The sequence below is a fragment of the Geotrypetes seraphini genome, chromosome 11 (genome assembly GCF_902459505.1).
Source record: "Geotrypetes seraphini chromosome 11, aGeoSer1.1, whole genome shotgun sequence".
NCBI classification, from domain to species: domain Eukaryota; kingdom Metazoa; phylum Chordata; class Amphibia; order Gymnophiona; family Dermophiidae; genus Geotrypetes; species Geotrypetes seraphini.
This window is the reverse complement of record NC_047094.1, coordinates 119,407,163-119,420,932: the sequence shown is the minus strand read 5'-3', so window position 1 is coordinate 119,420,932 and position 13,770 is coordinate 119,407,163. Positions and strand designations below refer to the sequence as shown.

At 43.9% G+C, this 13,770-nt stretch overlaps 1 protein-coding gene across 1 annotated transcript in view; it reads right to left on the bottom strand.

The window, feature by feature from the left end:
• The window catches only part of SLC12A5 (solute carrier family 12 member 5), a gene marked incomplete at its 5' end in the record, with an annotated part of 142,652 nt that overhangs the window by 57,561 nt on the left and 71,321 nt on the right, over positions 1-13,770 (bottom strand). The window contains one exon of the mRNA XM_033962619.1: positions 6,829-7,003. Within this exon, the coding sequence (XP_033818510.1) occupies positions 6,829-7,003 (175 nt within the window). The remainder of the gene's footprint in view (positions 1-6,828; positions 7,004-13,770) is intronic.

The window sequence follows — 13,770 nt, the reverse complement described above, 5'->3', positions numbered from 1 at the left end:
CCTTTTGAAAAAGTTCCTCATATTCCCTGCACTCTGTCTATGTCTTTCAGAGGCAGCAAAGAAAGGCAAATATCATTTTATGCTGCTTTCTGTAAATTTGCACGACGATGCAACAATTAATCCTCTCCGTAATTATGCTCTGAACATACCTGGCCTGTCTGCAGCCCTTGAAGACTGAACTTGGACAAGCCTGTTCTAAAAATTTACACGTATAATGCATGCAGAAATGGGGATCTAAGTTATAAATTTGCCCTTAATTAGGGTTATGTCCAAATGTTATTTAATATGCACCGATTGTTCGTTATTTATTTATTTAAAAAATTTATAATCTACCCAACCACAGTTCTGGGCAAGTTAATTTGACTGTCGTGACCTATTGTTTTGCCTCTTGCAGCTGCCCAGAGGTTGCCACCCTAGGCTACCATATGTTTATGTTTATGTTTATTCAGGTTTTTGATTGAACGCTTTTTCGAAACTACAAAGCGTTGTACAAAATGTAAAATTAACATTTAGACAAAAATTTAACAAATAAAACTTACATTACTGTAATGACACATCTATTATTAATTGAATTATAATAAAAACTACATGACTGACAACAAATACTGGGTAAAAAGGACCGAAAAGCCCCTGGACACGAATAGGAAGAGGGGGAGAAATACAATCGGTATAGAAAATGTGAGAAACATTTAAGGTAAACACAAAAGGGAATTGGGAAAATAAATGTAAGAAACAAGACTAAATTAATTACTAAAACACAGTTGATCAGTTAAAAGCATCTTTAAAAAGAAAGCACTTTAAATTGCTTTTAAATTTTTGTAAGTTTTTTTCCATTTTTAAGTGTAAAGGAAGAGTATTCCAAATCATAGGGGCTGTCACAGAAAAGATTGAGGTACGACGTGTACCAATTATTTTTAAAGATGGAATGTTAAGATTGTATTGAGAAATAGATCTTAAAGCTCTCGGAGGGTCATATGGGATCAAAAGTCTGTCTATAAATGCTGGTGTATTGGTCTGTAAAGTTTTAAATGATTAAGTTGACCCTTCAAAGACCTGAAAAAAAGAGACTGTACGGCATCACTAGCGTACCACAATCAGATGGATTAGACAGTTTTCACTCCAAAGGGTTGACTTTTCTGAATGTCAGTCAATGGGAGGAAAATCAAAAGGGAATAGGTTGAATGTGCTTTTATTGATCTATTATATATGATCTATTTGTTTATTGCACTATTGAAGTTTTGAAAATCAATAAAGAATTAAAATTTAAAAAACAGGGAATAGGTTTGCTTCTCTATTCGTTTCCTTTATGTTTTCTCCTTTTCTTTATTTTTCTTCCAGTTGTCTTTTCTATGCTGTTCCATACTTCAGCATCACACGCAGCAACCGTATTACAAAAATCTAACCTGTGACATCTTCCCGACATCATAAAGCCCATATCCTACAGTTAAATATTGTAGGATATTAAGATAATCCCACCCATAGTATGGAAGGCCACGAATGAAGTCTGAAAATAATCGGTTTAAGAACGAGCAACCAATGCAAATGACATTAGAAGTGGGGAAACACAGTCCCATCTTTTCCAGCCCGTGATTAATCTGACCACAGTATTTTGTTACTATTAAGATATATTATTTTACTGTTAACAGCAGTTATTAGTATCTAGGTCTCATTGCAAAGAATGGAAGCTATGCTAAATAGCATGATTTTTTAGTGAATAGTTTCAGCCTATGATAACCAGAGTTGATACTGTGATGTCATAACGCCCCCAGTCCGCTGCCTGCTCTTGTCGGGCAGGGCGGAAGTCTGCGGATTTCCTCCCTGCCCGACGCGATTTGAGGAGGCTTTTCAAAACCCGGACAAAGTGTCGGGTTTTGAAAAGCCATCCGGATCCCCGGCCATATCCTCAAAAGGAGGACATGTCTGGATGTTTGGTGGCCCTACGTACCACCCTATTGCCTATGAAAACATCTTACTTGCCTAATTAACCCCCTCTTTTACGAACGCATAGCACGGATTTTAGTGCCGTCAGCGGCGGTAACTGCTCCAATGCTCCGTCGGAGCAGTTACTGCTGCTGGCGGCACTAAAACCCACACTACGCGTTCATATAAGAGGGGGTAATTGTCTAAGGGCAATCTGGGATAGGAGATCTAGATAGCATCCCTGAGGTTGATTAACAGATCCCGGCAACCACTAAACTTGATTTCAGTGGGAGAGCTCTGCCTGTCAGAACTCAGATTTTGTCCCATTCAGCATAATAATCATCACGTCCCCCTCACTAGCTATGTCTTCCTGCCTCCAGAAAACCTGCATATACCATAAGCCTGGCAGAAGACAGGAAAGATGAGTCATCCATAATTAAGATCTGCCTTGAGGCAGGAAAGAAAACCTGTTTCAGTAGAGGTCCCCCGGTTTAGGGTTTGTCCAGGTGGCTGCGCCATGCACTACTGCAATTCTGAGAGAGAGTTGGGGCTCTATTTGCAGAGGCTTGGCATAACTGCAGTGCCAACGCAGGCCCTCATTCTGGATGCAGCTCACACTCTGCCCATTTATGAGCATTGTAAATTAAATCTGCTGAACTGGCTGCTTCTAGGAGGCACAACGAGAGAGTGAGAGACATATACCCAGAAAGAAACAAGAGAGAGAGAGAAGAAAAGTGTTCAGATCCCGAGTAAAGAGAGAGAGAGAGAGAGGAAATAGAACAAAGAAATATGAAAAATGAGAAAGGTGGATGGCAAAAGCCCTGCTTCTTCTCTCCTTATAGCTCCCCTTTGCTTCTTTTTTTCTAGAGCATTTATGCGGAAGGTTCTTTCTTTGAAGGCAGCTCACAAGAAGCTGAGCCCTGCAGTGCTATTTTTCTCCTGGCAGATGCATGTGTCCCTCTCCCTCCAATCAAGAGCTTCCCTTAGTGACCCTCAATTTCTGACCCTATTGGTCTTTTCCCTTGCCCTATAGTCTTGTACTACTATGATTAATTATTTCTATAGAGCTACCAGACGCACGCAGCGCTGCACAGAGTCACAAAGAAGAAGACAGTCCCTGCTCGAAAGAGCTTACAATCTAATCAGGTAAGACAGACAAACAGGATGTCATGGATACAGTTAAGGGGAACAGTTAATCAGCTGGCTGGATTGGAGAGCAGGGCAATCAAGCCATTGTGACATCACTGATGAGGTTAGCTCTTATTGGTGGAATGAGGCATTATGACATCACAATCTCAGCTCCGCTTCACACTACTACTACTACTACTATGAATTATTTCTATGGCGCTACCAGATGTATGCAATGCTGTACAGAGTCACAAAGAAGACAGTCCCTGCTCCAAAGAGCTTACCATCTAAACAGATAAACAGGATGTCATGGATACAGTTAAGAGGAACGGTTAATCAGCGGGCTGGGTTGGAGGGCAGAGGAGTAGGGTTAAGGATTGAAAGCTATATCAAAAAGGTGGGTTTTCAATCTGCTTTTAAACAAGGGAAGGGGCTTGACGGACAAACACGGGTAATTTATTCCAGGCATAGGTCTTTCTTTCTACTACTAGACTTAATTCAATTCACAAAGAGTGGTCTAATTATTTAGACTTACTAAAAATACTATCACTGTCCACTGTATATTGACAGTGCCCAGGATACCAATCTAGTATAATTTAATATTAATATACCTTTAATATTATACCCTTCTATTTCATATACTTAAATTCTCCTGTTTTTTTGGTGGAAAAAGCACTATCTGGTGTCTGTATATGATTTCTGTTCATGCTCCTAATTTTAATCATCGGCAAAACCGATGTTTCTATATTTTCTTTTCTCTTATATGTTATATCCAGGAGAATTATGTAGCGGGGGGGTCTGTTTTCTAGTTCTTTATATCCACCTACTTCAAAGTCAGTTTCTTTCTTTTCTTCACTGAATTTAATGACACTCAGATACGAGAAAAACTGCCAGAGTACAGGAAATCAGTATATGTTGTCCTTATCTTGAATGCTGCATTTTTTTCCAGCAGTCCAGCATTTACTCTCGATTTGCTTCATTGTATGCTGTCCCGTGCCTCCTTCTCGGATGTAAACAACGACGGCCGCTTCGTCCTTCACCACTAGACCTACACAACACTGTACACGCTATACAGTATGCAGGTACTTCCCTCTGTGCCTCATGGAGTCATAATCTACACTTTTTTTTTGTACCTGGGATAATGGAGGGTTAAGCAACTTGCTTAAGGTCACAAGGAACTACAAGGATTTGAACCCAGTTCAACCTAGGTTCTAACCCAACTGCAGTACCCATCAAGCTACTCCCTAGCTCTCTCATTCCCTATCCTCCTAAAGGTGAACCTTCTTTTCACCTTATTCAACCAAACTCAGCATCACATTCAAACATTATTACATATAAATGTTCCCTTGATATATGCCGGAGTGGTCTTTAACCTCTTTGCGTCTGTTGATATCACTAATATTCATAAAAGACTGGCGGCCATACTTACTGCTGTAGCAATCCAAACCATTTTTGAAAACCTGGAAAAATGCATCCTTAATCCCTTTCCAATTTTGGTGGAATTCAGTGTGTTTAGTTGGGAAATATGTTTAGCTGGGAAATATGAGCCGGTCATAATGGAGAAGAGAGGTAAAGGGGCCAAATTTAGATCATTATGGGCCCCTATATGAGAGTTTGCAGATAGTAATTGAATTATAGTGAAAGAATGGAAATGTTATGCATGTAGATGTGGATGGATGTTGGTTTTTCACCCTCTGCAAATGGGGTGGGGGAGGGAGTTTCATTTCAAGGATTTCGTCTTTTAATATCCTAAGCTTTGTGTTAATAGTGTTATGAGCAAATTGTTTAATTTGTTTCTCTTGCTTTATTGTATATTACTATATAAAATTTTGGAACTGGATAAAAAAAAGAAACCTTACTTTACTCCATAGCAACAGTAACCAGTGGCATAGTAAGGCGGGGTGGTCTGCCCAGGGCGCCGTCTTGGTGGGGCCACCGAGCCCCGTTCTCCTCTCCGTCCCCCTGCTCCTTCCCACTCCTCCCCCCACCGTGTGCATGCTTCCCTTCCCCGCCCCTCCCCCCAGTATCTCTAGCTTTTCACCGGTATGAGCAGCAGCTCCAACCTGCTGCTCGTACCAGCGTCAGCTCTCTCCGACGTCCTTTCCAGGTCCCACGTCTAGGAAGTGATGTCAAAGGGAGAGCCGACAGCAAGTTTGTGGTGTTGCTTGCGCCAGGAAAATTAAAGAGGTTCGGAGGAAGGGAAGGGGCATATGCACGGCAGGGGGGTTGGGAAGAAGCAGGGGGGGAGGGCAGAGAAGAGGGCAGGGGAAGGGTGCCACTCACCCTCCTACGCCTTTGCCAGTAACTACCAATACAGGGGAGAGTGTGGCGCAGTGGTTAAAGCTACACGCTGCTCCTTGTGACCCTGGGCAAGTCACTTAATCCTCCCATTGTCCCAGGTACATTAAAGAGATTATGAGCCCACCGGGACAGACAGGGAAAACTGCTTGAGTACCTGAATAAATTCATGTAAACCATTCTGAGCTCCCCTGGGAGAATGGTATAGAAAACTGAAAAAATAAACAGGACGTTGCCTTGAAGCAGCAAACTTCTGAATTCAGCTATGCCTTGTAAGTAAATTGTATATATTTAGCTTGCATATAAACAGTTGAAATTTAGATTATAAAAATAGTCTTCTTGTGGATGTTAAAGTATAGGGTTTAAAACTGTCTGGACATTAGAGCATGTATATGCTGTACAGGGACCAGAAACATACACAGCCTTTAGCACAAGACAGATAGAGATTTTCAAAGAACCAGTTAAATGTCTAATTTTAACCAGCTCACTTTGTCCAGATATTCTGATGAGGCTAACTGGCTAACGTGGTTAAATATCAAATGAAACACTAACCAAATAAAACGTATGCAGTTATAATCTAAGGCAGTTCTATGCGTGGTCCCACATAGGGTTACCAGATTTTCCGGAACTATAATCTGAATCCATGGGCCCCGCCCCCAGGCCCGCCCGAGTCATGCCCCATTCCACCCCCCCCAGCCCCGCCCTCTCAACCTGCTCACTTTGTGAGAGGGCCTCTGCGCAGGCGCTGGTGTGACGTAATGACATCACATGCATGCACAGCACAGATGCGTCACTTCTAGCTGGAAGTTTTCCAAAGCCCGGACAAAGTGCCCTCATGTTAGCTGGCTAAATTTGAAACCCTGTCCTGGACATACCTCAAGCCAATCCATTTTTTTCTACAACTAAATCTGTGTGACCAACAATTTTGCATGAAAAGATGTTAGCAGAACAGTAGGAGGCATGGGGGGAAGTTTTTAACTGGTTAGATTTAAGCAGTTAAAAGCCAATTTTGACTGCACACATCCTTTTGAAAAACCTGCCCATGTCACAGGGCTGAACAATACATTTATCTCTGGATTCTATAAAGGTCACTCTATATTAGACATGCAGGGCAGATGTGTGCATATATTAATGAGTTAACAAAGGTGCTAACAATTATTGATATTACGGGGGGAATTTATCAAAGGGCCCTACCGTATTAGCACACACTAATGGTTAGGTGCGCTAAAAGCTACAGATGTCCCAAAACGACAAACAACGTTAGCACACAAGAGGTAGGTTATGACAAATGTATGGACTATGAATTCTAGAGAAACCTGCAATAATAATAATAAAAAAGCTACAGATAAGAAATATACCCACATTGACGACAACTGCTGGTGTGGTTCACCTTCCTGCACAAACTAATCTCATGGAAAGATCAGCGGAAAGTAGGGCGCATGCATCCTGAGGAAGAGCGCAAGTGCAGAGTGGAACACTCACCCTGAGGAACGGTACAATCCCGTCCCGGGATATGGCCTGCAGGAGGCGAGGGGCTCCAGTAAGACTCTGCAGACCGGCCCCACAAGTGGAGAAAAAGGATCCAAACACAATCACCCATGGGGATGGCCAGGCCAGTGTTCCTACCACGAGGTTTCCATTCACAGCCTCCCCGAACCTGCACAAACAAAACAGAACCACAGCGCTAAAAACTTATCAGATATGCTGGGGTATGTAATCAACCACAAAAAACAGGGAGGAATGGAGGGAGGTATAGTACACAGATTCAAAAATATCACTCCAAAACAAAAGCACCACACAAGCCAAGAAAGCTAGCTTATTACTTAAGCGAAAGAAAAGCTTAAGTAATAAGCTAGCTTTCTTGGCTTGTGTGGTGCTTTTGTTTTGGAGTGGGGTATGTAATCAGACATTTGTGATACAGAGAAAACTGAAGATACTAGGGGTCTAGTTGGACAGTACCCTTAGTATGAAGGATCAGATACTTTCTGTACTAAAATCTGCTTTTTTTCAGTTGCGGCTGCTGAGAAGACTAAAGCCAATAATGTCGATATTCGATTTTCGCACTGTGGTGCAAGCAGTAGTCATTTCAAAATTAGACTACTGCAATGCCCTTTATCTTGGGATTACGACCATACATTGCAAAGCTCTTCAGATGATTCAAAACGCAGCTGCATGGGTGATTTGTGGTCTGAGAAAGTTCAACCATATAACCCTGTGGTTAAAAAAACTTCATTGGCTGCCTGTATGATCACGTATTGTTTTCAAGGCAATAGTGTTGGTGTTTAAGGTCATCCACCCAGGGATCCCATATTATTTGTCACAGGCTATGGCACTTTATAAGCTACTCAGAGTATTGCGATCTGAGGGGGGCAGTACGATTATCGCTTACAGGTTTTTCAGCAGCGCACTATGAGAGTACTAGGTCCTCCGCTAACTCTTTCATAGGAGTAACAAGGTGGAATAAGTCGACTGGACCATTAAGAGCTCTTGTAGATTTGCTCTGTTTTTATGGTCTTCTTTATTTCATACTACTGTTAAATGTTTAATACTGTTATTTTATATTATCAATTCCGTGATTTAATATGAATTATTCCTTTTCTATGAGATTTTCTGTTTGGCGATGGAACTATTGCCTTTTCCTTTTGTTTAATCTATGATTTGAACTATTTTGTTATTATTTCAGCATAAATTTTGTAACCGTTTCATCGTTGGTTACTATTATGATGTTGCAAGTTATCTAAATAAAATAATAAAGTTGTTTGGTAAAAAAAAAAAAAAGTTAAATTATAAAAAGTAATTTAAAGATAACCGATCAGAGGGTAAAATATTTTACACTTCCAATACCAGACAGGAGTATAGCAGGAAAGTGAAAAAGATGATGGAGAGAGAAGAAAAAGAAATAGGAGTTGGCATCAGTGTTCCCGCTAAGCTGCGCTGGCCTGCGCTCGCGCACAAAATATTACATCGCAGCGCACAAGTTTCTCTTCACAGCGCACACACGCGTCGCAAAGGTAAGGGGAGGTAAGGTAAGGGGACGCATTGGGGGGATTGCACTTCCCCACAATTGCCATGCTTCGGTTCCTCTTCTTCCTTCCTTCCTCCCCCCCCGCGGGACCCTGCGGCACCATCAACTCTTACTCCCTCTAATGTCGGCCCTGCAGCTCCAGACTTCCTCGCACCTTCTCCCCTCCCCCTTTGGATCGCTATTATTTTAAATGTTATAGCCGCGGAGCTGTATCCATCAGTGGAGATGTCTAACCTCGGCCTGCCCCGGAACTCTTACTGCAGCAGCCGCCCGTCTAGGCAGGAACAGGAAGTCACTGTTGCAGTAAGAGTTCCGGGGCAGGCCGAGGTTAGACATCTCCACTGATGGATACAGCTCCGCGGCTATAACATTTAAAATAATAGCGATCCAAAGGGGGAGGGGAGAAGGTGCGAGGAAGTCTGGAGCTGCAGGGCCGACATTAGAGGGAGTAAGAGTTGATGGTGCCGCAGGGTCCCGCGGGGGGGGGGGGGAGGAAGGAAGGAAGAAGAGGAACCGAAGCATGGCAATTGTGGGGAAGTGCAGAGCTGCAGGGAAGAGTGTTGCGGTACCCAGCTGGAGGGAGAAGGAAGAGGAGGGAGGGAATTAAAGGAGATGCCAGGGGTTGGAGCGTAGGAGGAAGGTATGCCAGTCTAAGGGAAAAGGAAGGGGGAGATGTGAGAGCATGGAGGGGGAGCGAAAGATGGAAGAAAAGGAAAGGAGAGAGATGCCAGAGAATCAGGGAAGGGGAGATACCAGACTATGAGGAGAGGTGTGGGAGAGGGAAGGCGAGGAGAGAGATGCCAGACCAATGGGGTGAAAGGAGAGATGGAAGGGGGAGGCATACAGTTTCTGGAAGGGGCATAGAAGGAGAGAAGATGCCATATAGGGGAAGAGAGACGGCAGACAGTGGATGGAAGGAAGAGAGTTACAAGAAGATGAGGAAAGGAGAAACCACAGAAGACAAAGGTAGAAAAAAATTTCTATTTATTTATTGCTTTAGGAGACATGTGTCACTGTTTCTGTGAAGCATTGTATGCAGAGTCCAGCTTCTTGCTGGTTCAATTTAACCTTTGTCTATGTATTTTTATTTTATCCCCCCTTTTACAAAACTGTGAAGCGTTTTTAGCACCAGCCTTGGTGGTAGCAGCTCTGATGCTCAGAATTTTATGAGCATCAGAGCTGTTACCTCCGTAGCTAAAATCCACACTACAGTTTTGTAAAAGAGGGAGGGGTTAGTTTGTGATTACATATTCCTTACTAGGCGAAGGTGTTTTCTGTGTTCTGTGTGTTTTCTGTTAGGATTGACGGTGTAGGATTGATCTGTGCTGGTCTGGCTTGTTTAGTTTTACAATGGGTGTATTGATGTACTGCTCACTGCAATATGTAAGATGCTGCCTTTTCCTAGGTACTCATGTGTGACGTGTGGTTTGTTACTAAAAATCATGTTTTTCTTACAGATGGGGGGGGGGTGCCAAAAAATGATGGGCCCCGGATGTTACATATGCTAGGTACGCCACTGTATGTAAAGATACCAGAAAGCTGGCGTAGCAAAAACTTCTAAGTTTTGAGTATTTAACCCTCCCACAATCTCACGGGCACTCGTTTCAAGTTTATTGAGATTTTGATTTAAACGCAATATCAAATATTTTCAATGCGTATAACAAAAATAAATTTGGGGAAATAAATAAAACCATTTGAACCAGTGTTCCCGCTAAGCTGCGCTGGCGCACAAAATATTACATCGCAGCGCACACGTTTCTCGTCACAGCGCACAATCGGAAGAGGCGTATGGCAGATGGCAGGGCGGCGAGAGGAGAATCGGGCGAGTTGGCTCATAACTTGCTGGCGCCCGATATTTTTGGCTCACGGTGAAAAAAGTTTGCTCACAACACCCGCCCGCTTAGAGGGAACACTGGTTGGCATGCCACTTAATTTAGAATTATATTTTTGGTTCTGATATTAATAGCCCACAGATGTCTCAGTGTTACAGCACCAGGTTTGGCACAGCTGTGCTAGATACAACTAACTAGATTTCAGGCTGCTTCGAGGAGGCCAAGAAATGAATTCTGCCAAGCCTATTTCTGACACAGCAGTGACCCAGAATCGAGGGCATTAAGAGAAATTCCTAGATGCAGAAAGCACAAAAACACACGAGTAACAGTGCTCTTAGACAAATGGGTTTCTTTCTGTAAAATCTATTTGGGCGATATTCAGCCCCAAGACAATTAGTGGTTTTACAGCTGAATTAGTTATGGATATTCAGTGCTAGGCCATATCCAGTCACCAGCATTGTATATCCAGGTCTTCGGTAGACCGGAAATTATGCGCATGTCAGTCAATATTCAGTGCATATCCTTATATCTAAAGGCTCTTGAAACAGGATCTCCCTCTACACACCTCCACTAAAGTCCTCCCAGGGAGTATCCCTATCCACACCCTTTCCAAAGGACATCATGTAATGTGATACCCATCAGCGAGACTTCTCCGCAGCAGCCCCCACACTCTGGAATGCCTTCCCTGATGGCTTTGCTTAATACAAGACTATCTGTACTTCAGAAATCAGGTGAAAGCTTGGTTCTTCAACTAGGCCTTTAATGGAAGAAGCATAGGCAGCAGAATGCTGTTTTATTTGGGGGGGAGGAACCAAGGAGCTCCTCCCTGGTGCACAACCTCTAAACAGCTCCTGAGTCGTTCCCCCCCCCCCCCTCCTCCAGGCGCTTTAGTTTTAAATCTTCTGCAGCCACCTTGCAGCATCCACGGAAGTAGAATGAAGGGTTCTGGGGCAGGCCTGATGCTGTGCTGTGGCTGTCCGAAGATTTAAGCAAACACCGGAAGAAGTTCCCTGTGGCTTCCCCCGTTCTGATGCCTATGGGAAGAAGTATCTAACTTGCTAGTCGCACACACACAAAGGCTGCACAGGACATGTTTATCTGCTCCTATCCTGAGAATTTTCAAGCACTATTCTGACCTCTTCTGCAACTTCTTTAACTTAATCCCCTTATTTTCTTACTCGTGCTACTCTATCTTATCTCTCTATGCAATGTCATAGCGAGGGTGGGAGGTGCCCAAGGCCATGGCACCCCCACCGCGCCCTTCTCTCAGCCCCCTACTCCTTCTCTACCCTCCACACCACACTCGTGCCCTCTTTCCCCCCCCCCCCCCCCACCTCTCATCATGTTTCTTTATTTCTATGGATAGGCACATGGGATCTCTCAGAGAAAGAGATAATGGTTACTGTGGATGGGCAGAATAGATGGGCCATTTGACCACTATTAAAATATTTGTGTCAACCTAATAGAGCCTGTTTATCATGTTAATTTCTAGGTGTCACAAAAATATCCGTCTCTTTCCTGCTTCACCCCTTATTTTTCTCACACTTTTTTTCCTTCCCTCTTTCATATATCCCAGCATCTCTCTCCAGTCAACATGTTTTTTTGTATCTCTCATTCTTTCCTCTGCCATTCTTCATTTTTCTTTTACACCCCTCTCTTTTCTGCTGTCTTTCCATGCAGTTGTCTTTTGTTCAGAGTTGACAGACACAAGCCAGGAAAAGAAGTTAGGCACACAGCAATGTCTGCCCTTGCTGAGAGTAGGCAACGATTTTTGAGAAGGCTCATTAGCAAATGAAAGAAGCAACTCCAGAGAGAGATGAGGAAGGAAGGTTTAGGAAAATATGATTATTAGCACAGCTGTTGTATCCTTCACTTTCTCTAGCTACTCGACTAGTTTAGACAAGAAGGAAAAGGAACATCTTTCTTATTTTTGTTCCCAAATTTGGGGAATACACATTGAGAAGCATATGACGCGGAAGAAAAGGAAAACGGAAAAAACAAGAAACATTATGGAGGGCTGAATTGACTAAAACTCACAACTGGTAGGCATGAACATGTAAAAACATTCAGGCAGGTTTGGAAAGGGTTATGGATACAGGCAGTTGCATAGTAACGGGGGGTGGGGTAGGTGGATCACCCCAGGTGGGGCTGCCAGCGCCTCTCTGCCCCCCCATGTCACACTCGCGCCCTTTCTTCCCTACTCCCCCGTGCCTCTTTAAAATCTCTTTGTCAGTGCAAGCAACTACTCTAGCCGGTTGCTCGCATCTGCCTCTGAAATCACTTCTGGGTCACGGGGTCAGGAAGTGGCATCAGAGGGAAAGCCAATGCCAATGCAAGCAGCAGGTCAGAGAAGCCGCTCATGCTGGCACAGATTTAAAAAGGTACGGAGTGGGAAGAGAGGGCGTCGGTGTGGCGTGGGGGCATGGAAGGAGCTGGGGCGGATTCAGCTTGGGGGCCCCCGGGTGCCTCCTACTCTCGCTATGCCACTGGATATAGGGAATATTAGAACAGAGATAATAGAGGGAAGATAAAGGAAAGTGGAAAGGCTTTATTTGAGTGTGATAAGCAATGGGAAGATTAATGATTGGAATAGAATTGAAATTTTTACTATGGTTTATGGCTTATTAATCTTGTTATACCGCTCGTTCATTTTATTGGTCCAAGCGGTTTACAAAATACAATCAAATAAAACCAAATAAAAAGAACAGACCCAACCCACACAAGCAGCAAGCATACAAGATAACATCCACTCCTAAATGAAACAATAATGTCATATTAAGATTTCATAGGACTGCTGACTGAAGATCAGGATGTCGGATTGCGGCACCCCTCCCCCCCCTGCTCACATCGCCCTCCTGTCGCGATCCAACATCCTCCCTGTACCCGTCACCCACCCGAACACATCACTTACCCCCCCATCTGGCTCCCGGCACCGGCACCAACGCACAGGATATGCCGGTGCCCGAAGATCTGTCCTCCTGTTCGCTGGGCCTTGAGAGAATCTCGGAGAGAGCAGGAACTAAGGCCTTGAGCATGCGCAGATACTCAAGGCCCAGCGAACAGGAGGACAGATCTTCGGGCACCGGCACCGGCATGTCCTGTGTGTTGGTGCCGGTGCCGGGTGCCAGATGGGGGGTAAGTAATGTGTTCGGGTGGGTGATGGGTACGGGGAGGATGTCGGATTGCGGCAGGAGGGCGATGTGAGCGGGGGGGGGGGGGGGGTGCCAGATTGCGGGAGGAGGTGCTCGTACATCGAGGCAAGCTCGGTTTGCGAGGTGCCGATTATGCAAATGTTTTGCTCATTTTGCAAAACACTCGCAAACCGGTGCACTCGTAAACCGAGGTGCCACTGTATTTGAAAAAAGATGGATTAACCAGAGAAAGCAAAGAGAGAGAGAGAGGGTTGAGTTGGGTTGAGAAAACAACGTAAGGAGTCTTAGAAACAGTAAAGACAATGGGGCATTGGATTTCAAGGATCATTGGACATGCTCACAAGGAAACAAGGTAGCTTACAATTTAGCTAATCTTAAGCGCGCCTCAGTAAAAGGACCCCTAGATTATTTTCAG